This window comes from Azolla caroliniana, unplaced genomic scaffold, assembly GCF_043228905.1.
Source record: "Azolla caroliniana isolate FFs.n. ecotype wild unplaced genomic scaffold, voAzoCaro1.0.p SCAF_6, whole genome shotgun sequence".
Taxonomy (NCBI): domain Eukaryota; kingdom Viridiplantae; phylum Streptophyta; class Polypodiopsida; order Salviniales; family Salviniaceae; genus Azolla; species Azolla caroliniana.
This window is the reverse complement of record NW_028230441.1, coordinates 8,266,703-8,281,499: the sequence shown is the minus strand read 5'-3', so window position 1 is coordinate 8,281,499 and position 14,797 is coordinate 8,266,703. Positions and strand designations below refer to the sequence as shown.

General features: G+C 42.7%; 1 protein-coding gene across 1 annotated transcript; it reads left to right on the top strand.

Annotated features, from left to right (window-relative positions):
- The first annotated feature begins 1,037 nt into the window (after window positions 1-1,037).
- Window positions 1,038-2,913, top strand: LOC147862965 (uncharacterized). Its single transcript, XM_087321328.1, has one exon. The coding sequence runs from the start codon at window positions 1,815-1,817 to the stop codon at window positions 2,541-2,543; it is 729 nt and encodes a 242-aa protein (XP_087177454.1). The 5' UTR covers window positions 1,038-1,814; the 3' UTR covers window positions 2,544-2,913.
- Window positions 2,914-14,797: the final 11,884 nt, after the last annotated feature.

Sequence of the window (14,797 nt, the reverse complement as noted above, 5' to 3'; positions counted from 1 at the left end):
TTTGGGTCATGGTACATGGACTTTTTGTTTAAGAGAAAAAGAGAGAGTAAAAGTCCTGACGCCAAACTTTTGGGTTTCTTGACTAAATACGATCTCAAAAGGTAAAAATGCTACTAAAAATACTGAAGCTAGTGCAAAAAAAGAAACGCTAAAAGCTCTAGCAAATCTGATTTAGGCCTTTTTTATTTCCTATTTTTTGCCATCCTGCAGAAGAATAGAGTCTAGACCACTCAAAAGTTTTTTGTTTTCTTTAAAGAAAAAAAACTCTTATCATGTAATCTTGGGAGATATTTCGTCTGATTTATTTTCCATTTTATATCTAAAAGTTTTATTTTTATTTTTCAGTGTACGAATCTATTTTTCTCTCTCAAATTTATTTTTGAATATATTTTTCCACTTATTATTTCTGAAAAAGCGGCGGGAATAATATTTTAATTAATTAGTAATTAATAATTAGTGGAGAGAGCCGCATCTGATATTTTATTTGATTTTTGAGTTGCTTTGCTTCGTATTTCTTCAGACTTCTTCTGTAACATCAAAGAAAGAAGGAATCCATGGCTTCTTCTTCTTCTTCTTCTTCTTGGTTTATATTTTTGTCGGGGTCGTCATCATCACTGTGAAGTACAAGAAAGAAAGGAAGAAGGTAAGATGTAAAATCCATGGCTTCTGCTTCTTCTGCGTTTGAAGTTTCTTTTTTTCATCAAACTTTGTCATCGTCGTCATATCCTTCGCCGCACGAAAGAAAGAGAAAACGTAAGCAATAAATCATGGTGTCTGTCTGTTGATTCTTCTTCTTCGTTTAAATTTAGATTTTTATCATAATCAACATCTTCATCTTCTTTTTTATAGAAAGAAAAAAAAGAGCGTACAAAAGAATCGATGGTTTCTTCTTCTGCTTCTTCTCATTCGTTAATTTGCTTTTGAAATTCTCTTTCTTCTTCTCCTTTTTCGCAGAACATCTCAGTCACTCCTTTCAACCTGATTGTGGTCATCTCCTCTCCGTCCGCATTAAATTGTCTCAGCAGATTAATCTTTAGCAACGATATTTGTTAATACATTCGGTCCGAGGTCGTTACTTTAAAAAACAACGAGAAAGATCAGAAAGGATTTACCATGAAGACGAACCATGGCCTTCAATATCCAACAGTAACCGTTCACCTGTTTCCAAGTATCAGATAATTTGCAAGCGATGGATTTAGCTTCTGTTTGTCACAAAAAAATTAACTATCTTTCCTTGAACGGTCTCTGATTTCATCTTAATCTGTATGTTCTTCTGAATCATAATGATGCTACTAGTCTAGAATGATAAATCTTCTCTAGAAGATCATAATGACTATACCTCTTCCTCTATAAGAAACCTTTCCTCCTTTTCATATCCAAACATTTTGTTTTTATTACTGTCATTCAGCGTCTTCACAACCATACTGCATCAGCTATTTCTCTCAGACAGAATAAATTTTGATTTGAAAGAAATTATGACCTTTCTCGCTTTATGTTTCTCATTATGTCTCTGTCTCTCTCTTTCCGTTACGCTTCTTCATCAACCGTTTCTTATTTAGCATCATCACATTCGCAAAATCAAGTGATACAGCCAACCGAATCAGTAGACAACAGGAAAAGGATTTCTTTTATGAGATACGATAAACCAAAACCATAACGTTCGTCTGCATGAAGTGGTGATCAACGGTCTAGTAATGACCTCTTCTTCCTTGCCCTCTTCATGATGTTTCTCAAGGATTGTGTTTGCAAGAAATCATAACTTTTATCCCCCATCAAGTAATGAACAGTTTCTAGTCTTTTTCCTTATCTTCATCATGGCGATTCTCAAGCAACCTCGCCGTAACCATAACCACAACCAAAGCTATAACCACAACAATGACCATTTTAGCCATAACCATAGTTATGACCATGAACATGGCCATATGCATAGCTTTCCCCATCGCCTTAATATCTCTACTGTCAAGAAGTTCGTCTCCAAACTGAAGAAAGCAGTCGTTGTGAGCAGCAATATTAGCAGTAGATCCTCCTCGGGAAGAATATCCGAAGATCAAACACCAGTAGCAAGATCAGTATATTCTGACGGCCATGTCGTCAGCAGTATATTACATGGATGGATTCCACGCTTGATTTCTTCTTGCTCAGATCCTTCTTATTCTTCATCTTGTGATGCTATAATAAAACAAGGTGACAATATGTATCGTGCTTCAGAATCTTGTCAAACCTCTAATCACAGCTATATTGCCCCACAAGGTTTTGTGTCAGTTTATGCAGGACGAGAAAGGAAACGTTTCGTCATCCCTGCATCTTACTTGAATCATCCTGCATTTCGTCTTCTTCTCGAAAAATCGAAAGAAGAGTTTGGATTTAGTCAGAAAGGAGGTCTCAACCTTCCTTTTGAACTTGATCCTTTCGAACGTTTGCTTTGGCTTATTGGCCATGGTGATCCTCCTTCAAATGACCTCAGCATGCAAGAATTAGAGCAATACTACAGAGAGAGGTACCACTTATCCATAAATATTCTTCATGATATGGATGACAACTGAACTTATATATTAAGGGCTAACTTCTTGCTATTCATGATTTACAGTCTGAATAGACTGCCTTAGATAAATTATTATACTACACTCGGAGGCCTGAATAAATTAAACATTGAATTTCAGTACAATCCTTCGACCATTTCATGATCGAGGCTGAAATATGTTGATTCTTGTGTTCAGTTGCTTCTTATACGCTTGATCATGTTGATTTCATGAATATTTCTTGTTCCTGATGCGGAAAAATTCTAGCTACTAAGTTTCATGATTATTTTAGGCCATGAATACTAGTGATCAGTAGATATTAGTTAGGGAATTTCATGACAATCCTCTGATTTGATCGTGATTCAGAGTGACTGTTGATTCTTGTACCAGTTATAATTTTACACTAGATTTTAGGGAGGCTCATCGCAATCCTCTGATCACCATATTCATGATTCAGAGTGAGCGCTGATTCTTGTGGTTTATAAGTCTATTTTATATTACCGAATAGAAAATAATGGAAGTAAATTTTTGGGAACTATCCATCACTGATTTGATCACGATTCAAAAACATAGTGAATTGCACTGATTCTTGACTGCCAATTTCAATATTGTTAACTACATGAGAGTGTATTATGTATATACTTGAGAGTGTATAATGCAATAAATATATTATTGCCAGTAATTTCAATAAAAAGGTGTTACCATAGTGTTCATTGATGAGATCAGTATTGTAATTTCCAACTGTATTGATTGGTGTACGTATGATTTTATCAATTTTGTCGGGCTTACGTTGTAGTGCGAACGTGATTTGGTCATTATTTAACACGTGTTTGTGAGAAATGTTTAGCATGGAGGATGACAACCTATGTATATTATATGTATATAGTATAGATGGACAGATGGATGTATATATAAATAGTTCAATTCCTAGATGTTGGTTAATGATTTCATGCCAATTTTTCGTGATTTTGATTAAAGCCACAACCTCGTTTACGTGAGAGGAGTGATGCAGATACTACACTCCTTTTAATACTTCAAAATATATATTTCTGATCTTTTCCCGGTACTTTTCCCTTGATTTTATTATTGTTGCAGGTCAAATGTGAATTACGTGACTCCATATTCAAGAATTTTGGTAATGAACATCTCAATTCAGAGTGGAATTGCAAGTGGGATCATTGGAATGTGTGTATGCAGTAGTGCACTAGATTGAAAGTGAATGGCAAGTAAACTTGGATAGTCTAGATGATTGACATTCTGTAAAAGTTTGTAGTAAAGAGATAAGTCTAGAAGAAAGATAAAGAAAAGGGTCATAGCATTGGTAGTAAAGGATAACACTCTAGAGGCAAGAAAAAGGAAGGCAATAGACGAAAACAGGTGTGTCTAATTCATATTGGTCACATGGGATAGTGTTAAACTAAGGTTCAAATAATGTTATGCCCCTAGATTATGGGGGTTTCAAAACAACAAGAAAACACGGTTGGGACACCAATTAGGACACAAATCATAGTTATATTTCATTATGAATACAAAAGCCTACAATTGTCTCAAATTGAGACAAACCACGATGCACCAGTCGGAATTGGGACAAGTCGAGACGAGTCAGGACAACTCCCCAAAAACCACAAAGGGGAGAAAGCACCTTAAAGCCAAGATGATGAGAATGACAATGAGAGAGTGTGAAAGAATGGATCTCAGAATATGGGAATGGTTACAAATGAGGAGTAATCCTCTTTATATAGGCCAAATATGGCCTTTTGGACTAGCCGTTGGGAAGTTCCCCTTGGGATTCCCAATTGGAACTAGGTTGTCCCAACCCAAGGTGGTGCCTTCTTTGGCACTAGAGCTGGCCCTGTGGTGAGTCCCAACTAAGATTGGTGTTGGGACAACTTAGTGACACCACAAATAATGTAAAATTAGAGCTCTTTTGAGTTTCTTGGTCACTTTATCACTTTTGTTCTCCCTCCCTCCCTCCCTCCCTCTCACCCCTTAATTAAGCTTCAACCCTCAATTTATATAAGAGGTCAAACCCTAAGTTTTTGCCTTAGGTATTTAAGCTCCACCTTGTATTGACCATGGATGACAAATTGATTAATAAGCATGTGTTGTATGGATTTCTTGTGTCTTCCTCAATTAATGAAGTCCTTCAATAATTACATTTAAACTTAACTAAGTAAGGTTTCAATGTTAGGTGGAGAGGACAATTTACTTGTGAGGCTAGTTCACTTCGTCAATATACTAAATAGTGCTTGACACCTTCTCTGAACCATCTTACTAACAATAGAATGTTACACCACTTGATTCTTGCAAAAGCAAACCAATGAGGCACTTCTTGTCATAGGTGAAACCACATTTTAAAATTAATACCAAGGATGAAGTGTCCATTAATTAGCATGTGATTGAGCTTATCGTAAACTCCCTAGATGTAAATGCCATTAACGAGCATCTGAATTACTATAGGAAAGAAGCACATTTCAATGGATTGAGCTTTATGGCATATTGGATTCACGTAGAGATGAAGCATATTTACATATTTCTAAACTTTTTTGTTTACTGTACTGCTATTTTATTTAAGGTTTTGCCATCTTTTAATTATCATTTTACATATTAATAATTTTGTGTTGACTAAAGGATTTTAACCTACACAATTGCACCTAATAGATTTTGATTCTATTGCATTGACCAATCAACCAACTCAACAAGATCAAGAAGCATTATTATCCCATAATAGGTTTCACAAATATTTGTAGATCTATATTATAATAGTAAAAATTGTAAGTACATTGATTAGCTCGTTCATCAATGCCAACATAAATGCACAAGAGCAATGTTCCCTCTATAAATTTCAAGAAATTGGGAGTATAACTTTGTTGCATAATTGCGGTTATTGTTCAAGGAGAAAGGTCTATAAATAACCTACTTGCATTTGGACAATTTCCCTATAATTTTAAGTTCCTACAAATTTACAAGGTTTAAATGCTCTTCCCCATCTAGATTACACATAGAAGGAATAATTATCCTCCTCTAATGTACCGAGACCACACTATCTCATAATTAGTTTCTAATCATACTTGGAAACATGATGAGAGGTGTGAACAAATCCAAAAAGCGTTTGCGTCATGTAACAGTTATCACTTGGTTGAAAGTCCATGGGATATGAATGTGGAAAAATAGTGTTGCATTCTCAATTCTTTACTAAGAATATTGACCTAAGTAATGACTACATAGTGATGTAGAGTCTAATGTTTTTCTATTAGGGAGAGAAAACATATTGTTCCAATTGAGATTATTGTTGAATACGGGTATATAATGGTCACATTCACACTATCCCATTTGACACACTAGGTCTAGACCATTTCTATAAATAGTGTGAAACGATTTACGTGAAGAAGCTAAACAAAATACAACTGGCTCAGCCGGACAACAATAGAGAAAACACAGAGAAACAATGGAAATACGTAGTATGTGGGAGAGACAGAGAGAGTAGAAGACTAAACTCAATTCAAAAACAATAATATGCTCTGTACATACAAATGCGCTGAGAACACTTTTATACAAGTTCTTAAAAAGGATCGAAAGAAGTATTGACAAAGAGCCTCTAACACTAACTCCCAAAAATATAACTACCTACTAAACTAAGAGTGTATGCGTCTAACGGTTTGTCGGCTCCTCGCAGATCCGGTTCTCCGATCCAGCTCTCGGCTTATTTAGCCGATCCGGGCCATGTTGAGCTTGCTTCTCAACACTCCCCCTCAAGCTCAACTTGAGGTTACTCCTACTCTACCGGGTTCTATTTTTTGGCTCCTCCTGACATCTTCTCGCCTTGCTCACCCTCCTCGTCCAGTCTGGTCATGCGTTCCACGAACCTTCTTGATCCCTCCGGTTCCACGCACCTCGACCCCTTTGGTCGGCTTGTTTGCTCGTCAAGTCCTTCTCAGCTCCCTCGTTGTCATGACCTCGGCACTGCTCGACCTGTCTACTCCTTCGTTTCGATGTTGGCTTTGGCTGCCTTATCGTCTGCTTGGCCTTTATACGATTAGTGTTAGGAATAAAAGATAGAGTGATGGAAGAAGGATATAAGGGAACACGAGAAGAAAGGAACGAAATGCTAAGAGAAGAATGGGCGTATTATGATAGAGAAAGAAAGAGAATGGATACAAGATATGTAATGAGAGCTAAAGACTGGTATTAATTCGAATTGATTTGAGAATACATGTATGCATTTATTTATAGGTTCCTATAGAATAGCTTAGAGATTTCTATAATGTTCTAGAATGTTCTAGGACATTCTAGAATGATCGAGAGTTTTTACAATAATCAATATAATATAAAGAGTAGCTTTTATCCTCTCATATGACAATAAGATATCTTAATGGTTGAGGTTTTCAATTATGGATTACAAGATTCGAGGTTCAAGTCCGGGTGACGCCATAATGGTCATGTGTTCATGACACTATACCTCCTTCAAGAACACCGAGTGGAAGTCGACGTTAACATTGTAGGGCCGGGTTTGTTTGGATAGTGGGGATGGAAGTCATCGACAAGAGCTTGAGCATAGGTTCCGACGTGCGATCACTCGGAGGATAGCCAAGCCAATCAACTAGATAATAAAGCTTATTGTGCACAATCTTAGAATCAAGAATAGCAGCTACCTCATATTCGGAGCTGTCAACCAGTTGGACAGAAGGCGGTGGTGGTACGACACCGATTAGGAATTAAAGAGGTGCGGCAAGGTTCCAAAAGAGAGCTTTGGAAGACTGGGTGAAGTCGCATATGTGCAGGAAGGTTAAGACGAAATATTGCATCATTAATCCATGCTGTGATGACAAAAGCACCTAAGCATTGATAATTGAGCTTAGCACATGGGCGGATAGTCTTGATGTGACGACAAAGCAACCATACTCGGTCACCAACCTTAAAAGGAGACTAAGGACGATGCCGATTGGCATTGGTCTTATGGTGTGCTTGCACTTTTTGAAGATGTGAAGATAATTGAAACTGGATTTGTTGTGGTCGGTGGAAATGATGCACTGCACTAGGTTTTCGTGACACCTCAGGGAGATCCAGGATACACCATCTAGGGTGGTTTCCAGTGTAGGCAAAGAAAGGTCCAGGATACACCATCTAGGGTGGTTGCTAGTGTAGGCAAAGAAAGGTGTAACTTTGGTAGAAGAGTGTACCGTGTTGTTGTATGCAAACTCGGCAAGATGTAAAAGATACTGCTCGAGTGTTTGATTTGTGTGCTATGTTTTTCCGTCAGTTTGTGGATGATAAACCAAAGAGAGTTTGCAGGAGATTTTGAGGCCTGCCCATAGGGGCTTCCAAAAGTGTGAGTTAAATTGAGGACCTCAATCGCTAATAATATCATTTGGGAGACCATGATGGTGAAACACCTCACGCATAATGAGATCTGCAGTTTCTTCACTACTAATGGGCTTTACACACGATACAAAATGTGCCATCTTTATGAACCGATCCACTACTATTAAAATACTATCAAAGCCTTTGGAAGGTGGCAGATCCGTAATGAAATCCATAGAAATAGACGGCCATGGGTTGCTGGGACGTGGTAATGGTTGTAGTAAGCCATAAGGATGATGTGTGGGTATTTTGGCGCGACAGTAAGTGTCACATGTGTGAACGTAATCTTTGACAAATTTTTGCATGTGAGGCCACCAAAACGAACGTTTCACTAGCCCAATGATCTTTGCAATACCAAAATGTCCAGCCATGGGGGCATCATGACAATGTTCTAACACTTGAAGTCGGGGTGATCCATTAGGGATGTAAAGGACATTCTTGTAGAAGAGTAAGCCATCTTGCCACTTGAAGTCCTGATAATGTTGAGATGACCCTTGCTATTAGAGATATGAACTAATGTAAGCATAAAATAAGGATAAAAGATAGATCTAGATAACGAGGAGAGAGAGAAAGAAGGGTGTTGATCCACCCGACCAACCTCGAGCGAAGGAATCGAGATAAACTCGAGTCTCGATCGGTGTCCCATACCACCACCGTGGCGTCGAGTCGTACTTGGTGCTAGTGCACTCGCTACAAGAGTTGAACCACCGAGAAACAAAGTCTCGACGTAGTCAAAAGATGATGAAATGAGGGTAGCTAGGCCTCTTATTTATAGTGATACCCAAGGCCCCTAGGCAAGTTCACACTTGGCCTAATGGGTTGTCTCAATCCCGAGACGATAGGCTGATGACCCAATGTGATTGAGGGTTGTAAAAGGTCCACAAAACCGTGGGGCTAACTTTGCGCACTTACCCTTAGACAATGTCTTAGAATTGTGAGGTAGACGTTGTCGCGGTTGTCCGCGAGTGCGTGTCAAAAAGGGCGGGACCACGGGGGTCTCAAACGAGAAAGAGAGGGATGCCAGGAAACCGACTCCGGACACGTACTAGAGGCCACCGAACAGGAGAGAGAGGGAGTGAGGAAAAGAGAGAGAGAGAGAGAGCACGCACGCAAGACCGACTCTTATGTACAGGAACAAAGGAGGGGAGCTATGCACCCGACACCGTCAGGGACACCAATATGCACAAACAGATATGAATATATATATATTACGAGGGGAAGATACAACCCTGGCTTCGAGCCGGACCAAGGTAGGTTAGGTTACAACATCGGTCTACTGCCAAGCCGCCGATCGAGGAGCTCTCGGGCTCGACGCGCCGAGTAGGGTCTTGCACAGGAAACTAATCAGAAGCCAACCCCACGAATATACACGCTTTTCACCAAACTAAACCCTAAACGAACAAGAAGTCTCCACCCACACGACACCGAAGAATAAGAAGAAGAAGAATACTACCAAGATGAAACCCTAAAACAAAGAGAAAATAAAGAGAGAAAAAATAACTTACTTTGAACCTAATAGTATACCCTCCTAACTCAAAATGGGCAACCATTTTACCAGGGATCCTCCCTTCCTTTTATAGCACAAAGAGGTAGGCGTGTAACAATGTGGGATAAATCTTGATTTACATGGGATTCTCTGCCCCGACTTGACTCCTACTCCGCGCCATAAAGGCACCCCTATTATTCACATGTTTAAACAAGGATAAGTGCACATGATGCACTCCGTCGATTCTTCCGATATTCCCCGGTATCTCACTATGGCCCAGAATCTTCACGACATCCGCCCCCACCTAACCGCACGTCCACGTGCCAAGTTCGGAGAAGGGTGAGAGATTTCGGCCGATGAGGAACCGGTCTTCCGTAATCCGCATTCTGGCTGCACGTTGGCCTCGTTGGCCCGAATCGTTGGCTCTGGTTCCTTCTCCATGTTTGCATCCCTGTAGGCTGGTTCGATCCGTCGATAGGTCATTCACCGCGATCCCGTAGTGTGCGTGCTTCCCGTTGGCCCTTCCTTCAACCGCATGCACGATTCTCATCACTTTGGATACGTGGTGTCCTTCGTCCGAGGAGCACCCGTGATGGCCTGCTTGGCCTACGTTGTCCCGGTTCTCGTTCCACCCGGATCTCCATCGCCTTTTTCCCCTCACCGCCACCTACCTTCTCCGTGGTCCTACGTTGCCACGACGGCCGAACTGCCAAGATCTCCGGAACCAGTGTGGAGGATCCCTCGCCGGCCCTTTACACGAGATCACCTGGACTGGCAACCCATCTTCGCGTCTGTGTTCCTGTTCTAGCACCTCTGTGTGCCACGCATGCCCTTCTCGTGTTCGGCCCCGCCCGTGCCGAACTCCAATTACTTCCCATGCACACGTTGTCGGCCCTCACTCGGTCAGTTCGTGTGCCGCCGCTTCTCCGCGTCCGAGGAACACCCCGTAGTAGCCCGCTTGGCCACTTTCTTCTTGCGCTGTTGCCACCGGTTTGGAGCCTTCCGCTTGTCGTCGTCCCCTCGCCCCCACCAGCTTGTTATCTCGGGTTTGGCCCGCCAGGTCAGTCGTTGCCACTCCGACTGAGCCGCCGAGATCTCCGAGGCGGGTGTGGAGGAACCTTCTCCGGCCCTCGATCTTGTTTTCGGTGTCCATTCCGCGTAGTCTGTTTACGCACTTGTGCTCTCGTTCCCGGCACCGCCGTGTGCCGTCTTCCTGTGCCGAACACCGTCCCTTACCCGTGCATTGCTTTGGCCCTCGATGGCCACACACACGTCTTCCGATCCGCTTTCGGGTGTGCCTTTCCGGCGTGGCGCACCGCTCCTTGACCGGGTGCCCCCGGCAGCTTACCGGAAGATCACCCTCGCCGCATTCCAGCCCGCATGGCCTCCTTCGTTCACGTGACGCCTTGGCTATTCGGTGCTTCTGCTGTTGCCGCCTTCGTCCCCTTGCCGCCACCTCCCATTACCCTCGGTTTCACGTTGCCACGTCGGCGAAACTACCGAGGTCTCCAGATAGGTGCGGAGAATCCTTCTTGGGCCTCTGATTTGTTGGGTCACCGAATCGTGTACCAAGCGCGCCTGATCTTTGCCTTGCCGACTCTTCCGGTTGGGTCCGTATACGGTTCGTGGCCGTGTCGCTGGCCTGATACCTCTTTCCTCTCTTTTGGCCTTTGCTTTGTCGGATCCTGTTCACCTGCTGCCGCCGCCGTTCTCTCTAGGTCTCACGCCGGCTCTTGGGCCGACTGTTGGAGTCTCTGGATCAGTGTGAGGATCACCGTAGTATCGACCATCCATACTTCTACGCCATATCTCGAGATCTCGTTCATCTGCCGCCACCATCTTTCTCTCTAGGTCTCACGCCGGTTCTCGGGCCGACCACCGGAGTCTCCGGATCGGTGTGAGGATCGTCGTAGGATCGCCCATCTGCTGTCTTTGGCCTCGTCCTCTCGCCGCCACCGTCAGTCTCTTGGTCTTATGTCGGTTCGGTTGCCGATTTCCGAAGTCTCTAGATCCGGTGTGAAGGATCCTCCTTGGGCCTCTCGTTTCTCCAACCCTATCCCGGGTCTTCGTTCTCCCCATGTCGAGAGGGTAGCTTGCTCCGCACCCTTTCCCGTGGTACCGATGTACCGCGTTCCGGCCTTCCTGTAGGCTTTCCTCTCCCTCCCTTCCAGATAAGTTATCCAAAAGTCCACTCTGCCTGGTTCTCGTTCAGGTCCGTCCATCACTATCTGAATTGTCGGGGCCCGTTCTCATGCCGCCATCGTCAGTATCTTGGTCTTACGTCGGATCTGATGCCAACTGCCGAAGTCTCTAGCCTAGTGTGAGGTGACCCATAGGACCGGTCTTCGTTCCACCTCTTCCGGATCGGTTGTATTGGCCGCGACCTCCGCGTCCTCGCTGCCACTCTCCGTCTCGTAGGCCTTCCATTGGTTCTCAGACGCAATCGCCTAAGTCTTGGGAACGAGTGTGGAGGACCCATACTTCAGTCAACCGCCTCTTTCGTTTCTCTGGACGCCGTCGATCTCCTTCCTTGTGCTTCCCCACCATCTCCCTTCTCTTTCGGTCTCACATTGCCACGCCGGCTTTGTCCTCGACCTCCTCGTAGGCCATTTCCCATCCATCTTCGCTGGCATCGTGCCAAGACTCCTCGCTTGCGCCTTCCATCTCTCCAGTCTTGTGTCGGCACACAGGCTCGATTGTCGGAGTCTCCGGAATCCGCATGGAGGGCTCTTCTCCGCTCCCGACCTCCTCCTTGGCCGGTCTTTCTCCGCAAGTCGACAGGGCATTTTGCTCCACACCCTCTCCCGTGGTACCTGTTACGGGCATGACCATTTAATATCCCGTGGTGAGAATTTACCGTAGTATTCTATACACGTGGATAAGTGTGAGGGTTAAACGAGAGTGTAAAGAAGGGGAGGATTACTTTTAATCCTAGGGATTGAGACAACCCATTAGGTAAAGTGTGAACTTGCCTGGGGGCCTTGGGTATCACTATAAATAAGAGGCCTAGCTACCCTCATTTCATCATCTTTTTTACTACATCGAGACTCTGCTCTTGTGGTGGGTCAACTCTTGTAGCGAGCGCGCCAGCACCAGGTACGACTCGACGCCACGACGGTGGTATGGGACGCTGATCGAGGCTCGAGTCCGTCTTGATCCCTTCGCTCGGGGGTGGTCGGGTGGATCGACACCCTTCTTTCTCTTTCTCCTTTCTATCTATCATTAGTTTATCCTTATCTTAAGCTTACTTTAGTACCTAGTTCTCGAATATTTGGTATCAGAGCTATGTACTAATGTTTCTTTGTTTGTCTTTTGTCTTTTGATTGATGGTGATCGATTGATGTGTGGCCGGCCTTGATCCAGACAACGATCAACAAAGAACTTCGGCAACTCTTTCCGTAATAAATTTTTTTCTTTCTATTCTCTCTTCTCCCATCTAATCATGTGTTTAGTTTATATGTCAATTTTTTTCATTAAGTCAATGATGTTGTAGTGGTCTTTAATTGATTATCTAAAACGTTTACATATGTGCACGAGGTCAATAACTTGTTTGACATATAAATAATATGTGATGAGTGTCGTATGCGTACGAGGTTAATACCTCAATTACGTATTACATTCACGAACATATGGTACGTTTGCGTATGAGTTTAATACCTTGATGAGTTGCGTATTACGATGATCTCTTATTTGTGGATGTTTCGTGTGCGTAAAGGTATTACCTCGATTACGTATCTCGATCACATCATTTGTGGCTATTTAATATAACGATATGTTTAATATAGGCATATGTGGTCACGTATATATGTATTTGATCGTATATATGTGATAAGTAAACATATGTGTATATTCGTTATTACGTGATTATATCGAAAGTTGTCCTTGTCTGGAAAAGGATGTTGGTGGCCGTCCTCACATTTTTGTGAGAATGGCGTTGTCACCATACCTTTTCAACAATTTTTTATTGTTGACAACCCCGTTGATGACCCCGATTTCGTTACGTAAAGAAACGCCTATAGTCATAATGATGTTGAGTACGTAGGGCTTGACCCACTTCAAGTGAGGTTGCTCCAATGACACACGTATCCAACATCCCTCCCTCGTTACATGGATACGATGCCACCATGAGCTCATTCTTACGAGAGGCATTCGTAATGACGTGACCATGTGATGGGCCACGTGGGCCTACTACGAAACGAGGACTCATTTGGCTTGACCATTAGGTTGCACTTTGACGTATGCCATTGTAATTACGAGACTTGAGGTTAGGTAACGTACCAACATAGTTTGGTAAATGAGGGTGAAATAAGGACCCTTGACATATATGTTCTTTTAAAAAAAAAAAATGATCAAATGCCTCGCATATCTCTTATACGCATTAAGCATTCGAGAAGAGCAACTCACTTGGTTGGCTCAAGTGTTTAATGTATTTGTTCTCGAGGTCTCGAGTTCAAATATGACCAAGACCATACAACATCCTTGATACATATGACTATAACACATGTTTAGACTTAAGGTCTAAGTGCACCTCGGGGTCCTCGTAATAGGACTTAAAGGGCCGAAACCACATATGTGGGCACCGAAACATAGTTTATTGTTAACATTTTTTTCGTGTATAAACTATTCATGACGTGAACATACATGGTTGAGCCTCGGGGAGCCACCATGAAAAAATCGATATAGAGATCAGGGAAAGACATTTATTTGTCACCCCCATGGTTTTTAAAACACCTTTGTGTTACCATAGTAACCTGATCTTGAACCTCATCTCATATGTCTAGAGGGGTATTGACGTGAGATCATGATATCGATTAATGTTTGCCCATGATATGTTTACATCACGACATGATGTTATGACTATCTCTCTGACCTTATCCTATTTCTTTTCCAGAAATAATCTTTAATGGCTCAAATTAAAGACCCGATGTCATCCGCTCAAGCGGAAGGAACTCAAGGGAATCCTCTTGGACAAATGTCCACTGAGATGTATTTGACACAAATAACCTAATACCTTAGTTTCACCGCTCAACAGATGACCGAACTTCGGCAATCTCAGAGTGCTCTTGAGGCACGTGTCATTAGTCTACAACGTGAGACTAATAAACCTGATGAGCGACAAGGTGAACCATCATTTGTCGTTAAGCCATTTACGGGAGACAAAAAGGAAAGAACCGAAGAAGCAATCTGCACATGGCTGGGACGATGGGAGTCTCATTTTGAGCTCTATCCCACGCCAGATAGTACGAAGATTGCATATGTCGGCCGAGAACTCGGGGGTAAGGCCGCCGCTTGGTGGCGTGGGCTCCGTACTATGGGGAAATTGCCCGATACCTGGACAGATTTTGTCACGGTTTTTAAGGGCCAATTTCTGCAACCTCCCTCTCGAACCGAGGCAACACAAGCTTTAATGAACCTCTCTAGCAGGAAATTT